General features: G+C 35.9%; 3 protein-coding genes, 1 long non-coding RNA gene and 1 pseudogene across 6 annotated transcripts; 3 read left to right on the top strand and 2 right to left on the bottom strand.

Moving 5' to 3' along the window:
• The first annotated feature begins 903 nt into the window (after positions 1 to 903).
• Positions 904 to 2,064, top strand: LOC111803623 (short chain aldehyde dehydrogenase 1). Its single transcript, XM_023688123.2, has 2 exons — positions 904 to 1,054; positions 1,153 to 2,064. The coding sequence occupies exons 1-2, from the start codon at positions 1,029 to 1,031 to the stop codon at positions 1,955 to 1,957; spliced, it is 831 nt and encodes a 276-aa protein (XP_023543891.2). The 5' UTR covers positions 904 to 1,028; the 3' UTR covers positions 1,958 to 2,064.
• Positions 2,065 to 3,162: 1,098 nt separating this feature from the next.
• LOC111803622 (IAA-amino acid hydrolase ILR1-like 3) lies at positions 3,163 to 5,563 on the top strand. The gene is made up of 5 exons (XM_023688121.2): positions 3,163 to 3,604; positions 3,763 to 3,888; positions 3,992 to 4,303; positions 4,944 to 5,072; positions 5,155 to 5,563. Exons 1-5 carry the CDS (start codon positions 3,218 to 3,220, stop codon positions 5,518 to 5,520), a joined length of 1,320 nt encoding a protein of 439 aa, XP_023543889.2. The 5' UTR covers positions 3,163 to 3,217; the 3' UTR covers positions 5,521 to 5,563.
• A 90-nt stretch (positions 5,564 to 5,653) lies between these two features.
• On the bottom strand, positions 5,654 to 7,023 carry LOC111803687 (putative pentatricopeptide repeat-containing protein At5g37570; annotated as a pseudogene).
• A 336-nt stretch (positions 7,024 to 7,359) lies between these two features.
• Positions 7,360 to 8,866, top strand: LOC147790451 (uncharacterized). The gene is made up of 2 exons (XR_015422787.1): positions 7,360 to 7,683; positions 8,206 to 8,866. It is a non-coding gene; the product is annotated as an uncharacterized LOC147790451 (long non-coding RNA).
• On the bottom strand, positions 8,525 to 20,386 carry LOC111803236 (uncharacterized). 3 transcript variants are annotated; one of them, XM_023687553.2, is made up of 20 exons: positions 20,172 to 20,386; positions 20,049 to 20,089; positions 18,872 to 19,349; positions 18,176 to 18,267; positions 17,637 to 17,801; positions 17,165 to 17,555; positions 16,192 to 16,310; positions 16,038 to 16,110; positions 15,737 to 15,957; positions 15,585 to 15,629; positions 13,665 to 13,761; positions 12,494 to 12,685; positions 11,583 to 11,677; positions 11,374 to 11,443; positions 10,167 to 10,313; positions 9,808 to 9,933; positions 9,209 to 9,379; positions 9,055 to 9,114; positions 8,796 to 8,964; positions 8,525 to 8,692 (listed from the first exon to the last, which is right to left on the bottom strand). In XM_023687553.2, exons 2-19 carry the CDS (start codon positions 20,087 to 20,089, stop codon positions 8,845 to 8,847), a joined length of 2,703 nt encoding a protein of 900 aa, XP_023543321.2. In that variant the 5' UTR covers positions 20,172 to 20,386; the 3' UTR covers positions 8,525 to 8,692; positions 8,796 to 8,844. The 3 variants fall into 3 exon arrangements, with proteins under 3 accessions (XP_023543321.2, XP_086984074.1, XP_086984075.1); XM_087127948.1 differs by having other exon boundaries at positions 18,872 to 19,448; positions 20,049 to 20,386; XM_087127949.1 differs by lacking the exon at positions 15,585 to 15,629 and having other exon boundaries at positions 20,049 to 20,386.
• Between the last annotated feature and the right edge of the window lie 501 nt (positions 20,387 to 20,887).

Raw genomic sequence — 20,887 nt, 5'->3', positions numbered from 1 at the left:
TCGGTCTCTGTCTTTCTATACTCTTCTATCGTTTTTACCACATTTACAAAGTATGTACATATTTTTATCGCCGTTTTTCTATTTGAAAAATCTCGTGCATTCGAGATTATTCTTACTAGTGTTGTTTGTCTGGGTATGTTTTTTTTTCCTTTTTCATTTGACCTAAGAAGATATTGGTCAAGGTCTACATTTTTACCACGGTTGTTTATTTTGCAAAATAATTTTTTTTCTTAATCCATTATGACATAAAATAATTTTTAATATATATATATATATATATATATAATTTCAAAAAATAAATGCTTTCATAAAAGACCAAGCTGGCCACGTGTATTATATATATAAAATTCATAAATTCATATAAATAAAATTTTAATGTATATTATATGTACAGAACTTGACTATTTAGGGTTGAAATTTTTTATATTTATATTTGGAACGTTAAAAAAATAAAAAAATTTCTCATTTTTATTCAAAGTTATAATATTTAAAAATAAAAGAGGTATTACAAATTAAAAAATAAAAATGAGATTTAAGAGGATATTTAAGAAGCGAGAAAACTTGAATTTATTGAATCATAGGTCGAGAAATCAAATAAAAAAATGATCTATCGAGGGTAAATAAACCGTTCCATTTGTATACTGACAAATCACTTTTTTTTTTTTTTTTTGTAAAAATATTTTTAAATATATTTTAAAAAAGTTTAATAGTATAAATAAAATTTAAAAGAATAGTAATGAAAATTTTGAAATTTTAAAATGATTTTTCAAACCATTTAAAAAATTTAAAAATATTTTTTAAACAAACATTTATCCAAAAACTAATGAAAAAAAAATTAAAGTTGAAATTCAAATTGTTAGGCATATAATACCAATAAAGAAAGAAAGTAATAATTAATATAATAAAAATTGAGAAGTAATGAGCTGTGTTCATCTATAAATAAAAGCACGACGAATTAGGAAAGTCCAGAACGCCCAGGGGAAACAGATTCCCAATTCAAATCCCCAGAAATTTAATTCTTCACAGAAATGGACGAATCCTGTTCTTCCAAGAGGTTAATTTACTTTCCCTCTCTTTCATTTCTCTTCCCTCCACAATCCTTGGAACACTGAAAAATCCAGTAACGGAACCTCTGTTTCCTTCAATTTGCAGGTTGAACGGTAAAGTTGCCATAATCACCGGCGCCGCCAGCGGATTCGGCAAGAGCACCGCCAGGTTGTTCGTTAAACATGGCGCCAGTGTGGTCGTCGCCGACGTCCTCGACGATCTCGGCCGATCACTCTGCCAAGAACTCGGATCTGAGAAAACTGTTTCGTATGTACACTGCGACGTGACGAGCGATTCCGATGTGAAGAACGCTGTCGATTTCGCCGTCGAGAGGTACGGGAAGTTAGATATAATGTACAACAATGCCGGAATCACCGGCGAAATGGATCCGACGATTTTAGGTACGGATGGGGAGAATTTCAAGAAGGTATTCGAGGTGAATGTGTACGGAGGGTTTTTAGGAGCGAAACATGCGGCTAGGGTTATGATTCCAAGAAGAAGCGGCGTGATTCTCTTCACTTCCAGTGTTGCTTCGGTGAATAGCGGCGAATCGCCGCATGCTTATACGATGTCGAAGCACGCAGTGGTGGGATTGATGAGGAATTTGTGTGTGGAATTGGGGGAATTTGGGATTAGGGTTAATTCGATATCTCCAGGGGCTATTGCAACGCCGTTACTGAGAAATGCGTTGGGATTCACGGAGGAGGCGCTGGAAGAGGTGGTCCGCTCGTCGGCGATTTTAAAGGGGGTAGTTCCGACGGCGGAGGATGTGGCGGAGGCGGCGCTCTACTTGTGTAGTGATGAATCCAGAGTCATAAGCGGGCATAATCTCGTCGTCGACGGCGGCTATAGCACCGCCAACCGCTCTTTCTCCGCCGCCGTTATCAGAAAACTGTCGTCTGCTCCGTGAATATTGTTAATTTAATTTTTATTATTCTTAATAGCAGATTGACGTATTTTCATTGAAGAATATTTTTAATAAATAAAAAACGTAGAAAAAACTCAAATTTGGAAAAATTTATAATTCGACTAAAAATGGGGGGTTGTGATGGAATTAATGAAAAGTTGAGGGGGGTGAGTTGAAATTTGGGAAAATATAAAAATGGTGGATAGATGATGATGTGACGTCGTTTTCAATTGTCATAGTAAAACGGTGAGTTTTAATGCTTCATCCTTCCACACGCTTTTGGAGCTGCCCGCATTACTACGAGACCGGACAACTCAAAATTAATTCGTATTAAAAAAATAATATAAAAAAGGCTAAAAATCATCCACTAGAAGACGTAGGCTAAAACATAAATAATTGTAATTTTTAAGTTTTAATTTGAAAAATTCATATTAAGAGTCAACATTGGCTGCTATTGCTCCTTATCTACAAAATTTAAACTCAACTTCTATGATCATTTTAAAAACATTTTGAACGTGTGGGGATGTTCTTGTTTAGTTTTAAAATAAATCAATTAAATTAAATAATTTTTTTAAAAGAAATTTCTCATAAAAATAAAAATAATATTACCTGTCAACTTATTTAAATATATAGTCTAAATATTCAATCATATGGTTAACATTATTACAATAATATTGCTAAATTAGAAAAATAGGTATTGAGGGTGGGGATGGTGAAAGGGGTAGTACGTGAAGTCCCCGTCCCTATTTATCTCATGGGCTCGTGGGAATTGCTTCCTCACTCATGAAAAATGGACGTTTCTTGTTAAGTGATAAAACATTTATAAATTTCATTGAAGTTGGAGCTAACGATGTTATATATTCCCTTCTACTCTCATTCTCGTTGTCTTAAAATTTATTTTCTATATCAACTCGTGAATGTAACTAGTCACAATCACGAGTAAAAGATAAAAAATCTAAAGGAAGTGGACGAAGATTTGAATTTATCCATAAAATAAAAAGAAGAAATTCATGATTTGACGCAACAATTGAATTTGGCTAGAGGAAAATAAGGGAATGAAAAATGAACATTTAAAACGATGATAAAAACTGGGATATTTTAGAGAGGTCATTCTCAATCTCAATCCTAATCTAAATATGACAGTTCCCAAACAATTATTCACCAGAGCTGACAAAAGGCATCTCAATATAATAAAACTATAAGTTTATAGCCACTCAACAATCAAATATACATAAATACACATCAGAGGGCTTTGATTTTGAGATGGCAGGCGGCGGCGGCATGGACTTCAAGCTATTTTGTTGGATGCTGTTATTTGGGGTAGCCTTGTGGCGGCTGTCGGCGGTGGAGCACGGAGGAGATGGCTCGGAGCTCCACTCACTGACTCAGAAGCTGATGGGTTTGGCAAGGGAAGGGGATTTCATGGAGTGGATAAAAGGAGTTAGAAGGAGAATCCATGAGTATCCAGAACTGGGATTTGAAGAGTACAGAACGAGTCAACTCGTGAGGTCTGAGCTTGACTCGCTTGGTATCAGTTACCAGTGGCCTGTTGCCAAGACTGGAGTGGTGGCTTCCATTACAGGGGCTTCTCTTTCTTCTTCCACACCTGTTTTTGCTCTAAGAGCAGACATGGATGCGCTTCCTCTTCAGGTACTCCCCCCCCCCCTCTCTCTCTCTCTATATATATATGTAGAGAGAGAGATTCAACCTTGCTAATTGTTGTTTTCTATAGAGATGATCTTGCAAGGGTGAACAGTTTCAGATTCTCCAAGCTTAATATAAAGTTTATTCTCTTCATAATTTTGAAGGAATTGGTAGAATGGGAATTCAAAAGCAAGGTCAAAGGTAAAATGCATGCCTGTGGTCATGATTCACATGTTGCTATGCTATTAGGAGCAGCAAGGTTGCTACAGAGTAAGAGACAGAAACTTAAGGTAAAAATTTTCAGCCTTATAATGGTAAATCCTGTTTTTTTTTTTTTTCTTTTAACCAGGGAAGGAGCTGACCAGGATTGTTTGTATATGATGTTGTTTGAAGGGAACCGTGAAGCTAGTTTTCCAGCCAGGAGAAGAGTGTAATGGAGCTTATCAGATGCTACAAGAAGATGCCCTTGATAACATAGATGGAATCTTTGCATTGCACGTCTTGCCTTCCTTACCAACTGGTGTCATAGCCTCCAGGCCGGGTCCTGTATGTGCTGGAGCAGGACATTTTTCAGCCTTAATCCGAGGAAAGGGTGGACATGCAGCAGCCCCACATAAGACGAAGGACCCAGTTTTGGCAACAGCCTTCATAATTCAGGCTCTTCAACAGATCGTATCTCGTGAGACAGATCCTCTTGAGGCTGGGGTAAGTTTTACTCCCTCTAAATCAAGTCCCTAATTTTATCAATTTGTTAAGACCACAAGAATGAGATAACTTTTCAACAAGATTCAATACTTCAGTCCAAACAACAACTCAAAATTGTCTGAGGGCTCCCCCTTCAACAGACTCTTAAAGGTTAGGTTATTACCTGCCTACTTTTACGGAAGAGGTTGTCTTTGAACCGACTTGAGGTCATAATAGATCGGAACCCGGAGCGATAAGAATGAAAGCCCTACCCACTGCTACACCTACTGGCGCTTCAAAAGGCTTAGATTCTATGCTACTGAAAGCCTTTTTTTAGGTTGGGGGATGTAAGCCCCGGAAGCCTTTAGTACTTCAGTAGGTATATCTCGATATATCATTTTAAAAAAACAAAAGGTTTGGAACCCTTCCCATATTTCTACATTTCATTCTCTGTTCGGCCCACCTCAGACAAAATGAGAAAAAAAGGAGAGAGAGGCCTATTGATTCGAAGTCACTACGAAAGAGTTGGTCAATAGCATAACTCTTTCTTTCCCGGGTTTCCTTTTGAAGGGGAAAGGCCTTCTCATTGGGGGGCCGTTAACTCATTAAACTGAAGGAAACTTGAAAACAGATCATAGTAAACTAATAATCAGCAATGTAGGTGGTAACGGTTGCATTTGTTGACGGAGGGCAAGCAGAAAATGTAGTTCCTGAAACCGTGAAAGTTGGAGGAACTTTTAGGAGCTTGTCCCCTGAGGGTCTCTCTTACCTCAAGGAAAGGATCAGAGAGGTATGGCCTGTTTTTCAATTGATCAACTTAACAAATTCCCATATTTTTTTAAGTTGGACAAATCTTAATTTCTACTCAACAGGTCATCAACAAACAAGCAATAGTGCACCATTGTTATGCTTCAGTGGAGTTTATGGAGGATACACCAGTAATGGTTAACAATGAAGCATTGTTTGAACATGCAAATAGAGTAGGAAATAGCTTACTTGGAGAATCCAATGTGCAACTCCTTCCATGGACCATGGGAGCTGAAGACTTCGGTTTCTTCTCACAGAGGATTGCAGCTACCATATATGGGATTGGGGTAAGGAATGAAACTCTGGGATCAAGCCGGCCGTTGCACTCACCGCACTTTGTCCTTGATGAGGAGGCCCTTCCCATAGGAGCAGCTCTTCATGCTGCTGTGGCCATGTCTTACTTGGAACACAATTCAGTTTTCAGTGATTAATTTCAATAAACATGGCAAAGTGAGGATGCACATATTTCCCAAATTAATACCAGCATCGTAATGATATTGTTAGTCTAAATGAATCAAGATGTTAACCAGCTGGTGCAGTAAAATTGCAGACAGTGTATACACACTAAACCAAACTGCGACGGGGTATTTTTCAGAGCCCTCTTTCATTCATCTGGTTCCGCACAACAGACATATCCAGCCACCTTTCTTCTGCAGCATAGATATTGGATAATAGCACATAATTGCCTGCATTTTGAGGCTCGAGCTCAATAAGTTGATAAGCTACCACCTCTTAATCAGAATATAATTTTCAGGCCGCAAACAATATGTCACAATGCACCAACATGAGATTGAACAAGCACGGATTTTATGAGCTCGTAAGCTGCTCATAGTCTCCCAGATCGACTAAGAAGATCAATAATACATGCATAGTGATTACGCGTCATGATTTCAAAGAAATGTCAACCTCCATCCACAAGTCCAGCATGGCTACAAGCTGTTAAGATGACTGTTAAGGCTACTACATCGGGAGTTAGATCTTCATCTAACATCCCCTCGAAGAGTGACACAACCTGAGCTCCACGCCCATGGACTGACAACCCTTACATTGCAGAACAACAGGGAATTAGATCCCTTTTAGGCATTTCTTCAAACAGATTCATGGCTCGCTTCATGTTTCCACACTTGGCATTCATATCTTTAAGAGCTGCCCTAACATGAGCCCCACAAAGATCAACTAAGCACTTGGTAACATATGAATCAACCCACGTGAGAACAAGCTGACATAAAGCTTGCCAATAGAAACTCATCAGATTTCACATTCCTAGAACCCATTTCAAGAAAAGTTTTGACAGCCTCATTTGGCTGCCGATTTCGTGTATACCCAGATATCAAAGCCGACAATGCCACAATATCTCTTTCAGGTGCCTTTTGAAACAAATTCATGGCAGAAAGCATGCCACCGCTTTTGCATACCCACCGATCATTTTTGTGAAAGATACAAGATTATTCACCGGCATTTCATCGAACACCTTCTCGGCAACACTTTAAATCACCCATTTTCATGTACCCACCAACAATTGCATTACATGACGCCACATTTCTCTCCGGCATCGAATCGAAACTTCTTTGCCTCCACCAAATTCCCAATGCTCGAATACCCAACAATCATAGCCGTCCATGAAACCACAATCTTCTCTGATATCAAACATCTTACGTCTCATATAAATCCTCATCAACATCACATCTCAAGATGAATCCATGAAGGCTCATCCCTTCCATCACCTTCCCCTCGGTTGCGCGCGCCTTGAGAAACGAATGATAGCTTTTGATTATGCCGGTCAACTGTAAATCAAATAAATAAATAAACATCTTACTTTTTATTTTTGATTTATTACTCAAAAAATTAAATATGAACAAAATTTAATTTGTAAATTATGTTTGATCATCATTTTTTAAAGTAAATAATTTTAATATATTATATTTAGTGTGATAAAAAAAAAAAAAAAAAAAAAGAAGAAGAAGAAAAGAAAAGAAAAGAAAATTGTTTATTTTTATTTTAAAATCAGTCAAGATTTGAAAACAATTAAAATTATAATAAAAAAGAATTAATTTATATTTATTTACCTAATCAAGAGTACGTTGAAATTTTCATTTATTTATAAATCAATTTTTTAATAAAAGAAAAAAAAAGTTTCTAAATTTGTATGTATGTTATTTTTTTTTAGTATAATTTATAATTTATCTGTATTCTAACAAAATGGTTTTTTTTTTATAATTTAATTTTTAATAAAAGACTTCAAAAAATTTTAATTCATGTATAATAAGACAAAAAAATTTGAAATTTATTTATCGCTCAAGAACAACCCTTCACTCTGTTTTCCTCTCTGTTTTCCTCTCCGTCTCTTCCCTTTTTTTCCATCGATTCTTCACCCAAAATTTTCCCGGAAACATCTCGAACCAATCGCCGTCGCTGTCGCCAAGAGCTTGTGGTTACTCCAATGGAAGATGGGTTTGGGATGAGACTTATCCATTCCACTCGTACGCCGAGAATTGCCCCTAGGCTGATCCTGGATTCCGGTGCGTCCAAAATGGCCGGAATGATGACGGTTACCGGAAGCGGTAGCGGCGGACGGACGGCTGCGATATCCCGAGGTATGAGTATGGCTATAAACTTCTCGGTCTTGAATTCTTTTAGAATCCTTTTCAACTCATCTGAGAGTATGAATTTTCAATTCGCCATTGTTTATGTGCGGAAGTACTGCAAATGCTATTAATCCTGGTTATATAATGGAAAAACCTGCTAGGGAAGACAACCTCTCTCCGAAGTAAGGAGGATAGGAACCAAAAAGTGTAATCGTATGGGATCTTAACAAAGACGTGGATGAAAATATGGATTTTGTGTCCCAAAACAATCTCAAGAGAGATTCAAATCGTTTAGGAAAATTGATAGCACAATACTTCAGAACACTAAGGTTCGATTGTTCTCTCACAATCCAAGCATAGTTTAGTAAACCAACTGGATTAATTATTTTCATACAATTGTGAATCTAGATTGAGTTTCGACTCTAGATGTAAACATTTGACCAGATTACTGCCACATGTTAGCTCAAGGATTAATACACCTTTCCTATCAATAAACGGGAAAAGAGAAAGTAACATTCATTTTTGTTTCAGAGGTTACTATTTCCAAGAAGAGGAGAGACTGAATATGGATGTAATGGAAGCATTTCGTGGGTCGCTACAGACATCGAAGCGATGGGTGGATGAACATTTGGATCCAAACTGAACTTGAGTTTTCTTTCGAGGGTATTCTCCTGTTCATCAAGGGTAAATTATAGTCATGTTCATGATGAAGCCTAGATGACTGAATTTTGCTGGAGGGAGCAGTCATTTAGAAGTTAACAATGGTTAGTAGCTTTGTGGAACAAGCTTTTTGTGAAGTGGTCATTGGGATACTGATAAGGGGGCAGAAAGAGACTACAAAGCTGGAAGATGAGCCAGAAAACAATATTTTCATTTCAAATGTAATAAAACAAATGGATTCTGTAAAACATAAAGTTCAGGTATTGAATATTACATATCTAACAGAGTTCAGAAAGGATGAACACCCTTCAAAGAATCGTGAGCCCGACACGCCAGATGAAGCTTCACTGGTGCCTGCCTGGAATACCAGATACGAGGAATAAACTTGTTTATGCTAATATATTATTGTCAAAAGGATTCAGAAAGTAATGTAAAGTATGTTCAGAAGAAAAATAGCTAACCTCATGTTTAGAACTCTCGTTTCCATAACCCTACAAAATGCAAGCTGCTTCACTCAGCTTCTTCTTCCTCAGTGTTCTCATCTGAGTTTACTTCACTGGTTTTCATTTCCTTAACTTTCTCAAGCTGTCTCAATAGATTCAACCTTTCTTGTCCATATGTCGATGGTATCTGTATGGACAATGTTTATTTCAATCTTAATATGAACGAGCATGAAAGTAAATTCTATCTATGAATCTGCTAAACACTTTGAAGTCATACCAAGGATGGTACATATCTCTGGATGGCAGCCAGCATAGCTGCATGTCCAACTGCTGTAACCTGGAAATATAAGTGTATAAATCACCAAAAATCAAACCAGACAGGCATACCAACCAAGATAAATAATCTAAATATGTAGAGCACTGAAACGTACTGGAAGAAGCATCAATACACCAATTGGAACAACAGATGCTAGGTCGGTTAGGGTTCTTCGTAGGGCATTCTTTTCTTTCCCAGTCAACTCATCTCCAATCAGTACCCTCCTAAGCAATCCCATAGCAGCAGCAACATCAATAGCCAAGAGTTGAGTGCCTTGCCATACATCCTGCCAATCAAATACTCCATCAGTGACAATTTTCGGATGCCGAGGTCGAGAAACCAATCAATCAAACCAGAACGGGGGGGCTGGGGGAAGGAATTCAAGCAAATAGACTTCCCCAAACATCATAACAATACAAAGGATTGCATGGATGAGGATCCATGCAAACAGGACGAGAGATGTCGAAAAGGAAGAGATCCAACTAGAGTATCATAAATTTACTAAATGCTATACACACGATAATTGAACCACGTAAAAATGGCTCAACTCGAGTAAATTTAATTGCTTTCCCACCATAAACCAGTGGCAATCATGAGATTATCAAACTTCAAGTCAAGAGGCCTTATGCCTTGACTGATGATAAAGGACTACGATGAAATGAGTATACTAGAAAGCATATAGTTTAAATGTAAGAAGATTGTACGAACTCATACTGTGCTAGTTTCCTTAAGCTTGTCAATAGATTTTTCAATAATATTGTCTTTCTTCTGAATCTGCAATAGTTGACTATTCTCACGATTACGGAAACTGCTTGCAGCATCATCTGTATCCTTCGGATCCTGGAGAAAGAAAGAAAACTGTGGTTAGTCTGTAAAACAAAATTAATGATAATAATGATAAATAAACAGATCAAATTTAATGAAAGACTAGAATTCTTTAAGCGTATTACTTGAATGATTATGAAAAAAAGAAAAAAAAAATTAAATGAGTCAATTGACAAGAATCCAACGTACAGAAACAGTGAACTCAACAAACATAAAAAAGACAAACAGTAGCATACTTAATAATGTACCTCATCAGTTTCTGATTCTTCCGAGCTTTTCTGTACCCGTTTTTCAAGTTCTATTAGCTCATTTCGGAGAAGTTCAAAACGATGGAACTCATTCAATTCTGTGTTCATTACATCTATATCAGAAGTGTGACGTCCAATGGCATCCTCCTGCATATGTAAAATGGTACTTCAATAAATCACAACTAAGTATGCAGCTCTCGCCAGGAACTACATGCTTGAAATTCAAGACCTGTATTCCTCAAAGGAACAAAAGACCAATAATACATTGATCCTTTCGATGTCTATAAAACATGACGGTGTTTTAGGTGATGTCCTTTGATACATGATAATGATGGCTATACGTGGCAGGGCACTTTATTTCCTCATGTCAACTACAATAAGCATCTAATAGAGTTCCATTTTCAAGGCTAGCAAACAAGAACATGGAAGAAGAATTCAGGCCTAATAACAAAGAAAATTTTCACAACAAGAGACCACAAGTTTTTTCAGTTAAGAGAAATAGCAAGCACAATTACGAAAATCTAGATACAAAAATCTTACATATTATGAAGATTAAAGCACAGAATTCCCAACATCATTACAATCGGAAGCTCACACATTCTTGAGAAATTGTAAATATGAACTATATTATTTTTTAGGAACATAAAACTATTTTATATCTGAAATAGCATTCTAGGTAGCGAAACCTTTTAAAGCTCTTTAAACACAAAAAGTAAGAAAAAAAGAGTTAAGAATGGCTTCTCCCAAACGTTTTATCCACTCCTATCCCCCAGCCTTGATCTGAACTCTTCTAGTCTATTCCATTTCAAGGGAAATTTGGAAATATAAACCCTCTTTTGTCATAATTTGAGTATAAAAAAAAAAAAAAAACCAGCAAGTTTTGACGAGGAATCTAGAGGAAGCAAGATTCATATTAAGGAAGTTGGAAAATGAGGCTCCTATTCATTCTTTTAGAGGAAATTGGAAAATCAAATTCCTCTATGATACACCATTGAAGGAGCACACCAATTTACACATTTGAACGGCAAAAAGAGTGTGCATACGCACAGACACACCAAATTTGATATACAAATGTTTATGCTTTATGGAACAACAATGACAGTGGATAGAAATCGCAAAAACACATAAAAGCAATTGTGGTTGGATGAATATCAAAAACCTAATGAAATTAGAAAAAAAAAACAATATTAAATAAAAGGAGACATACTGATCCGTCAATGCCCGACTCAGGATCAGGTTGCCAAGTAGAAGGGACCAAGTTCCATAGCCTACGAGTTCTGCCACAAACAAAATATTTGTTTTCTTTAAATAAGGTAAAAGAAATGGAGAAAGGAACACTCAGTTGCTGATAAAGGGTAAAAAACAAAATGTAGTCATTGAAATGAAGCTTCTCAAATACAGGCAGGATGTTCTTGCCTGTTGCTCCTGTTGTTAACTGTCTTAGCCCTCTTTTTATTGTTTCCTTTCAGGTATTCACGTTGGTTGCTACTGGAACGACTTTCATCAGCTTCCTGGAATCAAGTACCGATGTTCAAGAATGATGAGTCGGAAATTATAGAGGTTCTGTTACCATCACTACATGGAGCAGATATGGGCATAACAACCGAGAATAATAAACACATTATAGAAACATACATCTTTGATTCCATTCAAACCATATGAAAGAAATTACGTGCTTCCAAGATTTGATGTGAGATCAACATTACGAACTCTTGCAAGCTTAACGGTTGAAATAAGGTTCTAATTCTTGCAGACTATGCTGAATTTGTAAATGACATTCATGAGTTCAACCTGTTACGACATGGACTATTTGTCCCAGTTTATTTTGTCCATCCACCAGCCTTAGTTTAACCAAAAGTGAGAGACATGAGAAGGAACACTCACTAAACATATGTTATAATCATGCACATCAGGTTAAAAGGTACTCTACTCATCCTGCAAATAATGCAACTCTCCAATCTTCATATACCTTGTGGACACCAAGATTAGTGGTATATGATTGAGTTCAATACGTTTAGTTTGCAGATAAAATAAAAGATTGGATGCAGTGGGAAAGAAGACTTGATTATCAAACCTAACTCAGCGAGTTGATGTATGTAGATACAATATAAATTTGTATTTTGTTTTAGCACTCGAGTGCTCTTACTCTTCCATCCAATCAGATGACCTCTAACAAAGACACAATATCTTAAAATGGATCGTCTCCTTCCTTCAATACTCATTTTTTGCATTAATGCAGGATCTTCCATCAAACAATAACTTCACATACTGATCTTCTACCATTAGGTTCAGGAGTGTACCAGAAATCATCAAGATAAATGAAATACCTGCTCAAGAAAAGCTGCTTTTGCTCTGAAAGATGCCTCCAGAAATTCAGCTTCTTTCTTTAGTTTCCTTATTTTCTCAAGGTCAGAACAAGCAGCTTTTAAATGTTCTCTTCCAGAATTTGTACTTGATAGATGCAGTTCTTGAAGCAACTGTTCAAGTCGTTTCAATGCTTCTTCAACACTTTCCAAAGCCTAAATTACCAGAAGACTCGAGTAAAGTCCAAGAACAAAACAGAAAAAACAAACGAAAAATTTATGATAGGCAGATATCATGATTTATGATTCTTCATTTTTTTTTTCCCATCAAATACTCCGGCAAAAAAATTCAAAATCAAGAACACTATAATATGTGAAATTGAAGGTCAACCTATCAAAAAATAATATATGAAAATTTTTACAGGAAAAACAAATTGTCATTTGTTCTGTCTAAAAGAGCATATGCATATGCATTGCAAAAAAATATTTACATCATTATATACAAAACACGGCATGGAGATTAACTCACGGCAAAAAAGAATGGAATCTTCTGAAAAGACGTATATAAATTAGTAATTAAACAAATAATTACATGTTATCACGAATTAAGTTCCCCGCAGTCAATGAAGATTGAAAAACCCTTAGAAGACATCAGAACTTTGAAACTCAAAAATGACAGACAGTCCTAACTCAATAAGGCTAAACTTAGAAGCTTGTAAGGTTTGTCTATGCAACCCTCCAAAGTGTCTCACTTAACATGTTTAGTTTTGTAGGTTGACTGGACTATAGGCCACATTGGTAGAACAATGTTACCAGAACACCCAGCATGTATCTCTACAATTAATTTCCCAACACTTTCTAAAATGGTCTATTTTAGTGTTTATTGCGTTTAGAGTTACCAGAACATCCTCATGGCAAAGATCTCGTCAGAAAAAAAAATTCTTTCTTTTGATATTTGCTACACTCCATGCCAAATATCTCTAGGAGTATTATTCAAGCCAAAATCCACCTTCTCTGCCATGGGTCAAAACCTTTAGCAAGAAGAATCACATAAAAAAAAGATAAAAAAATCCAATCAATCTAGTCAAAAGATTTTCCAAATTCAAGCTCAATAAAATTGACCTTCATCAATAAATTCATTCATGAGACAAGAATCAAGGATTTGAAATGGAAAACAATATACTCAAAAGAAAACCTTGTCAAAGGATTCAGTTTCACGCTTAGTGGTTGAAGAATTACTTGATCCACTCTTTTCAAGAGAAATATTGGCATTTCTCTCTAGCATCTCATTCCTGAAAGACATTTTACGAAGGTTAAAAGGGCAAAACACCTGCTACTTCAAGAATGAGATTAGATCTCCAATGAATACAGAATTACTAGCTCCTGAATATAAAAGCAAGAAAAGGAGATGAAAAAAAAAGTGAAGATGATCAAGTAATTGCATCATAACAATATTATCTTCCTATAAGATGACAGTTTGAATTTGATCAAAAATCTCATCGCAATTGATTAGGAGTCGGATAAAATAAAGTAGAAACAATCAAATATAACCCATTAGCCTGGTAAAGATTTAAAAAAAAATTAAATAATAAGAACATGAAAGACGAGCTAGTAATCCCCAACTGCGGACATGATGAATAATTTGTTTTTTTTTTTTTTTTTTCAGTCGAGCAATTTTAAAATACAAAAATAGATATCTGCAAGCTTTGGACAAGTGTGAACTCTTTGCCCTCCTAATATTGGTTTGATTTCAACAAACTCATGAAGCATCAATTAATTTTGGGTTTTGAAGACTTAATGCTGTACGACATGAAAAATTGAGTGGGGTGGTTCTTGTTCTGTCAGAATCAAACATTTCAGTAATCAGAGGAAGATCGGACAAAATAATTCTACATTCCAAGAAATGAAAAAAATGTACAAAGGCATACACAAAATAAAATCAAACACATAAAGAAGAAGTTCATCCACTAATAGAAAAGGATTCCAATCCAAAATAATCAAAGATCATAATTACAAGAAGATCGGGTAACAAACATCGATAGGGACACATCAAACCTATCAACCTCATAGACTCCCACGATTTCTCCACCTCCCTAAAAGTTCTACAGTCTTAGGTTTCCTACATCCAACCCTCCCATGACCAAAGGTTTTGAAACTTATCCCATTTAACCCTTTTTACCCATTCCCATAAAAAATCATCTATCCACTTCTGGTAAGTCTTGCTCACTAAAATATCGTCCTAAACAAAGATTGAAATAACTCAGAATACTGCTTAGAACTGACAGAATAAGCACCAATCTTTTCCCTTGGAGAAAAAAGTCCTTTTTAGGAACTCATCCTAAACTTTTTCCCCCACAGGAATCCAAAAGACTTGGACACTTCAGGTTACCACCCAAGGGAGCCCAAGATAAGAGCATGGAAGGTTATTCACCTCATTACTTACCAAAAAGTCCAAGAATTCAACTTTTCAGGGGTTTAAGCCTATGATGAAATTTGTACCCCTATTAATTTTAGAACCTGAAATAGATTCGAAGAAGATAAAACACCATTAAGATTGACAAAGGACCCTTAATGGCCTGAACATGACAACAAGCCAAAGAAACCAAAAATTCGCCATTCAAATATAATGAAAATTTAAGGACTCAAACCCCTAAGCCCCGGACTCCAAATATAATGGCAAGAGTTTAGACACTTTTTGATCAACAAGGCACTGAACACAAGAATTGCATCAACAAAACCTCAAAGCCAAGCAGATTTTCTAAAGCGTGTTTTTTATTTTACCAAACTGGGTTTTAATTATGAACATATTCAAAATTTAATTGTGAGGATGCCTTTTTGATCCAACAAAAAGTAAAGGCAAGCCTTTTCCCATTTAAGAAAATCATACTCTGTAAAAATTATTTGGTGAGGAAAACTGAAGGTGAGAGTGAATATCCTTATGAAACTGAGAGATGACAAGTTGGGAACTGTAAGGGAATGGTGTAAAGAGTCAGTTCATAAGCTATCAGTTCCGCAAATGAGACTAACCTATGTGCTCGAATAGTCCGTGTATCAGTTTATATCTGTGTAGTTGTGTATGTATATAACAAAGAGAGAGGAGATGGCATCAACTTACTTCATAATACCTAGCTCTTCCATACATTCTGTCAACTTGGTATGCCTAACATTCAAAAGATTTTGTTTAGGGGACGGGATCCAAATGCAGCTAATTGAATCATATGTCAGCCATACCCTTGGTTCAAAGAGAAAAATAAAGAGTTCAATTACCCCACTGATAGAAATTTTGCCGCCTTTACATTTGAAGGACTCTCCAACCATTTACTGTACTTGATGAAGCACTCAATCCAATGAGCACAAACATCTAATGCTTGGGGGATTGCCTCAACATTTGGCGGACCTTCTCTTTTGTTCATATGCCCATCAGATGGTTTCAAATAGCCAGGGTTGTTTGGGTAAAATGGAAGCCAATCCAGCTCTTCACAGACTACCTGAAGAGTTCAAAATTGATCATAAATCTTTAATGAACCAAAGTGTCCTTGTATATGCAATGAGCAAAATGGGTACTAACCTCCACATATAATTGATAAGAACTGATTGATGAAAGGTGAGGATAGTATAAGACGCTTCCCCCTATAAGGTACCTGCATTAGAACAAGAAGCCATATACACAACCAAAACTTGAAAACCAGCACCATATTTTTTTAGGAATCCTCAAAGTATACCTGATGAAGCTTCCAAGAGAATCATCTAAAACTTCAAATCCATTAGCAGAGAGAAAAGATTGTGTGCTTCTTCCCAAGGCAATAAAGAATCCAAATATAGCCAAATCTTTCTCCAAAACCTGCATTAGGTTAATACATGCTTCCATTTTCAGCTACAATATGATTGAAAGTTAAAACAATTGGAAAAAATATGAGAGCAAATAAAAGACATTCCCCCAACTTAACCAAAACAATTTTATAAATTTTGCAATGGTGGATTCATCCACGGGGAATCATTGATATTTTCCACCTATAATTTCACCTTAGCGTTATCCTTTCCATGTAAATATTTTTTCTTTATTGATAGAACAGATTATATATTCAGTAACTGAAAGTAGTTATCTTATCAATAGATAAGAAAAAGCATTTTCGCTCGATATAGATACATGATTGATCATTCTCGAGACAACGTGTTAAGTCGTGAAGTCACCATTCTAAGTATTCATTATTCCAAACACTTTATTCATTTTTTAACATTTGTAACAATAATCGTTAGTAGTCCACTAAGTATCAGAAGCAAGGAAATCTCTTTTAAGTACACTCAAGACTCAAGGATCTTGCTTCCATCCTAATCTAACAGACAAAAAAATTTAAGTACCCAAAATCTAGCAGCGTGAGATATAGGGAAAATTAAAGGTGGGTTAGGATCAACTTACAACTATAAGATGATGTGTTACTCCTACAAAGTTATACCTAAATAACTTTCAATTAACATCTTTATTCAACTTTAAATTCAACAAGTTATCTATGGAGATACTCTTTCTCTAATAGAACGCTGACCTCACTACTCTTTTGATAATGTTACATTTGTCTAGACCATACTCTTTCTCTAACTACACCAAAGAACTGTAATTAAATTCAATAAGGCAACTTTGGAGGGTTAAGATGTATGAGTTGCTTGAAATTATCCAAGGTTAAAGAAGTTAATGTCTACCTCAATACTTTCTGATGTTGTCAATCTGGACCATATTCTTTCTCTATCTATAGCTTGCTGTAGCTGCTTCTGTACAAGACCAACCCAGAAGATTACTTCTTCTGCACCCCAGTCATTTTTTACTCTGCAAGCAGCTGCTCGAGAACCAAAATGAAGAAGGAATTCTCGACGCAGACCAATGCTCTTTATGGATTCAAAAGCTTCAGAAATAGGAACATATTCTATCAGCGTGTCCATCAATCTACCAGATATCTCTGGAATTATAGAAAAAAATTGTGGACAAGAGACTTTTGCAGGCCCAAGTTTTGTGATAGCAGCAAGACAAGCCAGTGCAAGCATGAGGAGTGACACACTTGTACTGCCAGAGTCCATAGATAATCCTCTGCCATCCCTGAAGTGAACAAATTTGGCATTATTCCTTCACGTACAAAAAGATCATAAACATTCATGGGGCAATTAAGATGATACATACAATGCAGTTGCAGCAGAAAAGTGTGGGTCCTGTTCAAAATAATTGACAAATGATGCTGTCACCACCGGGATCTGCTGAGACCAAAACCAGTCATAAGTTTCTGGTTGCTTCGCTAATAGTTTATCTCTGATTAAGCTCTCCAAGGGAGCAGATTGGCGTAGTAAACTGCAAAAGGGTAATGATTAACAATTGATGTCTTCAACGATGGCAAAAGGTAGAACTGCAGATCAATAATCAACCCACTAACAATACCATCGAGTCATGGAGATCCTTTAGTAGTACTTTTGCGAACACAAAATTCAAACCCAGTTTCAATAGCATCCAAGTAATTAAATTAATTAGTCCTTAAATTTCTATCCAAATACTAGAATATTAATGAAAATTACTTTTATTGAATAATGTGTTGGTATCATGCATAGCCAGATCCTGAATCATTTCCATGAAAATGTTCTCAGTCTGCTGTAAGTTATATATATAGTTCAATATGTTCGTCGGGAAAAAAAAAAACAGTCTAACAAAATGACTTCAGAATTAATTACCTTCTCTCAACAAAAACGTTGACATCTTTGTCTCTATTATCACCCCGAGATGAAATTTCACAAGCTGCTTGCAACAAAGAATACACAGAGGCCTGTAAACAATACGCACTTTAGATAGCAGAAATAATGTATGAGATTGAGACACCTGATGACATCAAAATTATTGAGCTGTTAATTTGATGCTAACAAAATATAACTTGTGTTACTATACCAGACAAGATATCTAAACGTCAAAACTATCACGCAAGCTGGATAGAGACGACATTACGAGTACAGAGCTCACCACTGGATTAAACAATAATAACAGTGCGTACCCACAAGAAAGTTTCAATCAATACGTATGAACTAAAGAAATTATTATTAGGTTCACAAGAAACCCTGGAAACGTAAGAACTCGAGACAAAAGAGCATGATATTGTCATCAATCTATACCACTAGCAGTACCACCTCCAATATGTCCCGTATATTAAAAAATAATAATGATAGACCGTCTGTAGAATATGAAGTCCTTAAATATACTCTTCTTCATTCCATATTTCTCAATTGTTTTTCAAATTATCTAAATCACACTCATGTACTTAAATGAAAACTGTAAGAGATGTTATTTACCACTTTAAGAACGTGACAAGGAAAGGAGGAGAGGAAGGTGAAGCCTAAGTTAGTTGAAAATGTAAAGGTCCAGTCATTAGTTATTACCTGATAAGACAGCGACTTAACCCATGCATTTCTGTCCATACCAAGCCAAGCTGTTGAAAACCAACGCATTTTTGAGGACGCACTGTGTTCTTTAATAGCCAACTCAAAATTTCTTGCAGCATCATGCAAAGATTGAACAAGGCCATCATTACAATCTTGTTTCCGTGAGTCATCTAACCTGATCCTCATTTTCTCAACATCAGAACTAGTGCTTGCTTGGGGACTCCCATTGACAGTTACACTCTCATCTGCTGAAGCGAGGGGTGAGAGGTTTCTTTGTCTGCAAAGTTGTAAATAGCTTTTCTTAAAGCCTATGAAACTAGGATTGAGACTACTGTCATTCTTTTCTGATAAAACAGCTCTTATAAGGCATCTTTTCCTTGAATTTCCCCAGCTGCTTAGCAGGCCGTCCAATTTGGCTCTTTTACATGAAACATAAGTCCGAGTTGGATTGTATGGAAGCCATGTTGTCGACGAACTGAAGACATGAGACAGCATAGTGAGCCCAAAAGATTTAAGGATAAAAAGCACTTAAACTATTCAACGACATCAGGAAAGTTTTATTACAATCACGTTCCTGAGAAAAATATAATCACGTTCAGAAATAACGAAGGGGCAATGGATACCGATTTAACAATAACCGGTTCTCATGATATATTATCAAACCTAATCCAACTTGATCACCTGCCCATTCATTTCTAATCCATTCAATTAACAGTGAAACCATGCCACCCCATCTAAATTTTAAAAAACAGAGCGCCATCATTCTATTCCACCAACTACTGTTAAACAGTACAATCCATAAAAAAAACGAACATAATTTAAAATACTAAAAGAATAATAATCAAAAAAGGTAGTCCCTAAGTGAACTTAATATCCAAAGGTTCAAGCGAAACACATACAAATTAACCCAAAACTCAATACCCATTCAAGATTTCCAACGAGCATCAAGTTTCCACTTCCCCTTCCTCAGTTAGCCCAAGAATCAAACATAACCAATAATAATCCAGATAACCATAGCAACCCAGAGGACAAAAGAACCATGGCGCAAACCCTAAACTCAATAAAGTTACAAACCCAAAAGAGAAAACTAGGGAACAACCAACAAATCAAATACAAAAAATTCTTTGAAAAAGAAAAAAACGCAAACGAATCCATTGATCATATATCATAGTACCTTGACGGTAGAAAGGTACTACCCTGAAATTCAAATGCCATCTGCAAGCGATGGGATACAGCGTAAGAAGTCGCAATTCAGCTCTTCCAGAAACATGAAAAAAGAGAATCAGAAGAAGAGTACCGAAGTGTAGAAGGGAAAAGTTTGGGTGTGTTAAAGAAAAAGTGAAAGCCGGCGTGTCGAGAGAGGAATTATCCGTATACGTGGAGAGGGGAATGGACACAAGAATGATTGATTGATCGATGAGCGAAGTGTAGGAAAATGGCGTTATCTTCTGCACAGTAATAGTTGAGACTCCAGCAAAACCAAGCTTTTTTTCGGTTATCCACAGCCACAAGAACAGAGGACTCACGGTCTTTTTCCAATGTTTTTCTTCTTTTTACACAACCTCGCGGCGCGCAAACCCACACAGCCCACGCTCATTCCTTTTTTTTTTTTTTTTTTTTGAAAAAATAAATAATATAATATTATGGATTAAAATTTTAAATTAATATTAGTATCAATATAATTCTAAAATAAATTTGTAAATTAATCAAATTAGAGAAAAATTAATACATAATTCTTCTGAAATGAGGAAAATTTACTAAAATTTAATTAAAATGTTATTATTATATATTTGATTCATACATTCGTCATAAAAAAAACAAAATTCTCATTAAGAATTTATATTATTTGATAAAATTATTTAAATGGATGCAATCAAAAATTTTGAGTTTTATACCATAAATGAATGCACAAAAAAATCCCCATCATAATGTATAAAAGTTTAAATTAATTTAAAAGACCAAAACATTCGAATTTCTATGTTTTTTAAATAAATAAAAAAAGACACAATACAA

Source organism: Cucurbita pepo, chromosome 10, assembly GCF_057944985.1.
Source record: "Cucurbita pepo subsp. pepo isolate OVF chromosome 10, ASM5794498v1, whole genome shotgun sequence".
Classification (NCBI taxonomy): Eukaryota; Viridiplantae; Streptophyta; class Magnoliopsida; order Cucurbitales; family Cucurbitaceae; genus Cucurbita; species Cucurbita pepo.
This window is presented reverse-complemented; position numbering and strand designations above follow the sequence as displayed.

What these genes read in the sequence shown, in the direction of transcription:
- LOC111803623 (XM_023688123.2), top strand. Translation starts at nt 1,029, where the DNA reads ATGGACGAATCCTGTTCTTCCAAGAG. An exon ending in GAATCCTGTTCTTCCAAGAG is followed by an intron (nt 1,055 to 1,152) that starts GTTAATTTACTT and finishes TTCAATTTGCAG; the next exon opens with GTTGAACGGTAAAGTTGCCA.
- LOC111803622 (XM_023688121.2), top strand. Translation starts at nt 3,218, where the DNA reads ATGGCAGGCGGCGGCGGCATGGACTTCAAGCTATTTTGTTGGATGCTG. An exon ending in TGGATGCGCTTCCTCTTCAG is followed by an intron (nt 3,605 to 3,762) that starts GTACTCCCCCCC and finishes ATAATTTTGAAG; the next exon opens with GAATTGGTAGAATGGGAATT. An exon ending in GTAAGAGACAGAAACTTAAG is followed by an intron (nt 3,889 to 3,991) that starts GTAAAAATTTTC and finishes TGTTGTTTGAAG; the next exon opens with GGAACCGTGAAGCTAGTTTT.
- LOC111803236 (XM_023687553.2), bottom strand. Translation starts at nt 20,089, where the DNA reads ATGGCATTTGAATTTCAGGGTAGTACCTTTCTACCGTCAAG. An exon ending in AAACTGAATCCTTTGACAAG is followed by an intron (nt 12,686 to 13,664) that starts GTTTTCTTTTGA and finishes CTGGTAATTTAG; the next exon opens with GCTTTGGAAAGTGTTGAAGA. An exon ending in AGCTTAAGGAAACTAGCACA is followed by an intron (nt 9,380 to 9,807) that starts GTATGAGTTCGT and finishes TTTGATTGGCAG; the next exon opens with GATGTATGGCAAGGCACTCA.